The sequence below is a fragment of the Penaeus chinensis genome, chromosome 21 (genome assembly GCF_019202785.1).
Source record: "Penaeus chinensis breed Huanghai No. 1 chromosome 21, ASM1920278v2, whole genome shotgun sequence".
NCBI classification, from domain to species: domain Eukaryota; kingdom Metazoa; phylum Arthropoda; class Malacostraca; order Decapoda; family Penaeidae; genus Penaeus; species Penaeus chinensis.
This window is the reverse complement of record NC_061839.1, coordinates 7,623,372-7,628,371: the sequence shown is the minus strand read 5'-3', so window position 1 is coordinate 7,628,371 and position 5,000 is coordinate 7,623,372. Positions and strand designations below refer to the sequence as shown.

Below are 5,000 nucleotides of genomic sequence, written 5' to 3'. Positions count from 1 at the left end.
AGAGAGAGATAGAAAGGGAGAGAGAGAGAGAGATAGAAGGAGAGAGAGAGAGAGAGGGAGAGAGAGAGGAGAGAGAGAGAGAGAGAGAGAGGAGAGAGAGAGAGAGAGGGAGAGGAGAGGGAGAGAGAGAAGAGAGAGAGAGAGAGAGAGAGAGAGAGAGAGAGAGAGAGAGAGAGAGAGAGAGAGAGAGAGAGAGAGAGAGAGAGAGAGGAGAGAGAGAGAGAGAGAGAGAGAGAGAGAGAGAGAGAGAGAGAGAGAGGAGGGAGATTGAGAGGGAGGGGGAGAGAAGGGGAAGGGGAAGTGGAAGGAGAGGGGGAAGAGGGAGGGAGAGACAGACAGACAGAAAGAAAGAAAGGAAGAAAGAAAAAGACAGCGAGAGGGGGAGAGAGAAAGAGAGAGAGAGACATACAGACAGACAGAGGCAGAGTAAAAGAAAGAGAAAGAGAAAGACAGCGAGAGCGAGGGCATTTCCGCCGGGCTCATAGTCTGTGAGGGAAAATATTCATATTTATTGTCTGCGCTTGTATCCCTCGGGCTTTCCGCCTCAGCCGCGGGCTCGAGCGAGGCAGGATCACCGATCTCGCTCGCATTTTGACTCCAGCGTTTTCATCTCTCGCCTCCTAGGACAGAGTGGAGGACGTGACTCGAGGAATGTATATCTATATTTATATATCTATTTGTATACCAGTTAGTCTGTCTCTCTCTCTCTCTCTCTCTCTCTCTCTCTCTCTCTCTCTCTCTCTCTCTCTCTCTCTCTCTCTCTCTCTCTCTCTCTCTCTCTCTCTCTCTCCTTTCATTTTTTCGGCGTTCATCTCCGCTGTATCTTTGTCGTTTCCACATACATTTTTCTGTCTGTTTCCATTTCCCCGACATTTAAGTTTGTCCTTTTTGTATCATGCCGTCTAATTTCGGGTCCATCTTTTCTGTGTTTATTTTGACTTTCTTCTCTTCCTCCTCCTCTTATTACCCGCGCCTGGCCAGCCTTCTTCTGTTTACCTTTGCTTTGCTTTTTTACCCCGAGCTTCTTCCTCTCACTCTCTCTCTCTTCCTCACTTCTCTTCTTCTTTCTTTCCTCTTTCCTTTTCTTCCCCATTCTTCTCACTCTCCTTTCTCTCTCCACATCTTCTTCCTCTTTCGCTTTTCCCTTCTGCTTCCCTATTCTCTTCTTCCTCCATCTTGGACTGCCTCTTTCTCTTGTTTTCTTTCAATACTACTTTTTCTTTTTCTTATTTTCCGCTTGTCATCCTCTCTCTCACTCTCACCCTCCGTCTCTCCTCTCCTTCCTCTTCCTTATCATCGTCAACCGAAGCGAACGAACATGCCGCATTTCGGTCGGTATTCCTCCAGTCTGCCGAGAAGAAATGAGAAAATATCCGTAACAAAGAGAGAGAGATCGAAGGTGTGAGTAGATGCTCCGATATTGTTCAAGAAGTTGACAGTCCAGTTCGCAGCATTTTGTTTGGTGGTGATGCGCCATGCGTGCAGGTACATGTGTAGATGAATTCGTAAATGTGTGTCTCTTCTTTCTCTCTCTCTCTCTCTCTCTCTTTCTCTTTCTCTTTCTCTTTCTTTCTCTCTCACTTTCTCTCTCTCTTTCTCACTCTCTCTTTCTTTCTCACTCTCTCTTTCTTTCTCTCTCTCTTTCTTTCTCTCTCTCTTTCTTTCTCTCTCTCTTTCTTTCTCTCTCTCTTTCTTTATCTCTCTCTTTCTTTATCTCTCTCTCTTTCTCTCTCTCTCTCTCTCTCTCTCTCTCTCTCTCTCTCTCTCTCTCTCTCTCTCTCTCTCTCTCTCTCTCTCTCTCTCTCTCTCTCCCTTTCTCCCTTTCTCCCTCCCTCTCTCTCCCTCTCCCCTCCCTCTCTCACCCCTCCCTCACTCTCTCCCTCCCTCTCTCCCTCCCTCCCTCCCTCCCTCCCTCCCCTCCCTCCCTCCCTCCCTCCCTCCCTCCCTCCCTCCCTCCCTCCCTCCCTCCCTCTCTCGCCCCCTCCTCCTCCTCTTTGCCTCTTTTTTTTTCACGCGCACCCCTCCCCCCCACACACATCCTCTCTTTACCATATAGTGACATATATTTTGAATTATGACTTTGCGATAAAGTTTGGGACAGCATTTGAAGACGGCATAAAATAGTCGGCGAGAGCGTTTAGGCCTGGCATTAATACGTGTATCTATCTTGATACCGTTTCGGGAGTCACGGTCCCTAGTGACTGTGACGTCCCACGCGGCGGGTTCGCTTGAGTGCCACGGATGAAGTGCCTGCCCCAGCGTCTTCCGGGGCAGCTGGCGGGGAGGGCATCATGTTGGCTCGTCATCCCTCGCCTATATCTGCCTGCGTACCTGCTTTGCCGGCCTGATTATGGGCTCATGTTTTTATTGGCTCAGGCGCAGGGCAGGGGCACGAGAGGTCTCCTTGCCTCTAGCACAGATCACTGTCAGTAGATAATGCTAGACAAATATATCGCCTTTGTGTGTGTTTGTTTTTTTTTGTTGATGTTGCTGTTCTTGTTTCTCTGTGACAGCCCCCTCCCTTCCCGGAAACGGATTTTTTTTTTTTTTTTTTTTTTTGTAAACTAATGGGGATTTGGAAACTATGTGGCATTCAATCGTATTATTATATGACGTAGTTATCCCTTGGTACGGCGCTAAATGATAGCCGACAAATCTACGGTCAAGGTTTGCCAACTTTCAGTACAAGCGGAATTAGAAGTTATCCTAGAACAATTAGTAAGCTTTGGCATCCGGGGTAAATTATTGGGTTGGATTAGAATGTATCTTTCGAACAGATCTGCAAGTGTCTTGTACAGGGGAGTGAGAAGTTCCACTTCACAATCTTTTGAACTGGGGACGCAACAGGGAGGAGTTCTCAGACCTACGTTGTTAAGTATCCTCATGCACAAGCTGGTGGCAGATATTCCACTTGGGGATGGTGAATCCATTATATGCTATGCTGATGACATATGTGTCAAAGCATCATCACAAGAGAGGATGCAAATAATTCTCGACAATCTCACAGCAAGGGGTCATGAGTGTGGATTAGTCATCTCCACTGAGAAAACAATGGCTCTCAATCCATGTATCATACCCCTACCCACTTTTCGCATAGGTGACCAGGAGCTTGACATGTGTCATAAATATGAATATCTCGGGGTGACCATAAATGATGCAGACCTGATCCTTTCCCTGAAGAAGAGACTCTGGGAGAGACTGAAACCGTTGAAAGTTCTTGTTGGAAGAGAACATGGCATCAATGTTAAGTTTAGACTGTTTTACCTGGCTTTTACAAGATCAGTTGTAGACTACCATGCACTGCACTTGTTGCAGTGTAAGGAATCTGAAATAAATAGCTTGGAGGTAGTTCAAAATGAAGCCATGAGGATTATCCTCGGCGCCCCGAGAACAGCAAGGATAGTGAACATGAGGTCAGAACGAAACCTACCTTCCATCTCTGAGAGATTAGTATTTATTTACACCATATTTGGGGTCAAAGCTTTGAGGGAACCCTTGTATCTTTCAGACTTCCAAAAACAACTACAACATAAAATCACCTAAGCAGTCGTGACTAATCACACACGCGCGCGCCCTCTGATACACAAAATCTCCATGAACATTACAAAGCTCAATGTCCCAATTAGTAAAATACCACAGGGTCGATCCATTCCAGCATGGAAAAAATCAAAATTGATCGTGCACCTTACACGTCTACCACAAAAAAACAGTGTATATTACTGCGTGTTAAAACAAATTGCGTTAGCAACGGTAAAGGAACACAGCGATGATGTATACGAGTGTTACGCTGACGGATCCGTACAGTCTGGATACAAAGCTGGTTGTGCTTGTACTGTATACAAAAATGGCTTACTACAACATCAGGTTAATATGAGAGTTCAAAATTAGGCCATAATTTAAGTGAATACGGATACTATATCTCAGAATGTCACTATAGGCCACCTTACATGAGTTTTAAAGAACGGTCTCGTGAAATAAAATAAAAATTAAGTAAATAATTGGCCAGTTTAGTCGTGAATAGATGAGGGACTATGTGATTTGTCAGATGGTGCTGTAGATACTAGAACCATGTTATATCTTAAAAATGTAATGTAACCTTTCTGTTAAGATGTTAAGATCATATATCGAATGAATCAAAGCTAGCCCGTGGCTGTGCAGTTGACCAGGGTAATTAAGAAATCATTTCCCATTTTGATCATGGCAACGATTAAATATCTTCGACTAGAATAACGATGTAATAATAACCCATCCCGTTCCCCTTGGCGAGTGACACCCTGGACGGCAACTGCGACAGATCGGTATCTCCCGCCCAGGGCCCCTTTCTTCGCGTGATATAAATATTCCAACAGTTATAAATGACTGCAAAGAGACCGGACAGAGTGTGAGATATTTTGATCTTAATGACTTCGGGTCCCAGAGCGTGATACGAGGTCCCTTTCACACGCGGGGAGTGTCTCATTCATTCAAATTGGAATGACGGCTGTGTGTTTGTGTATATTTGTTTTAGGTATAGATGTAATGCTGTAGACATACTATATTTACAGAAATGGTGATTCATTTTGTTTTGCAGTTTCTGACAGTCCAAAATAAATTCATCAAGAAAATTGCATTAATGTTAAAAAGGATAAATAAATATGAAGTTTCTCCTTTACTGTATATAAGTATATATAAATTTCTTAGCATCGTTACCAGTTTCCAACATCAGAGTATCGTTACCTTGGTACGCAGTGTGGAGTAAATTACTTGTTCCTCGGCCTTGCAGCATGGTGTTCGCGGATATCGTGGGCTTCACAGTTCTTGCGTCACAGTGCACGGCGCAGGAGCTCGTCCGACTCCTCAACGAGCTATTCGGGCGCTTTGACCAGCTGGCGGACGTAAGTAGATTTCTTTTCCTTATTTTTAGTAGTTGTCGTTCTTCTGGAAGCAATTTACAGGTAATGACTATAGTACCCTGGCTGATATGCTAGACCCGTTTCAGACGCATGCACTTTCCGCTGTCA

At 44.8% G+C, this 5,000-nt stretch overlaps 1 protein-coding gene across 4 annotated transcripts in view; it reads left to right on the top strand.

Moving 5' to 3' along the window:
• LOC125036314 (Ca(2+)/calmodulin-responsive adenylate cyclase-like) overlaps positions 1 to 5,000 on the top strand; it is a 63,477-nt gene that overhangs the window by 4,123 nt on the left and 54,354 nt on the right. For all 4 annotated transcript variants that reach the window (XM_047628801.1, XM_047628800.1, XM_047628802.1 and 1 more), the window contains exon 2: positions 4,763 to 4,874. In XM_047628801.1, the coding sequence (XP_047484757.1) occupies positions 4,763 to 4,874 (112 nt within the window). The remainder of the gene's footprint in view (positions 1 to 4,762; positions 4,875 to 5,000) is intronic.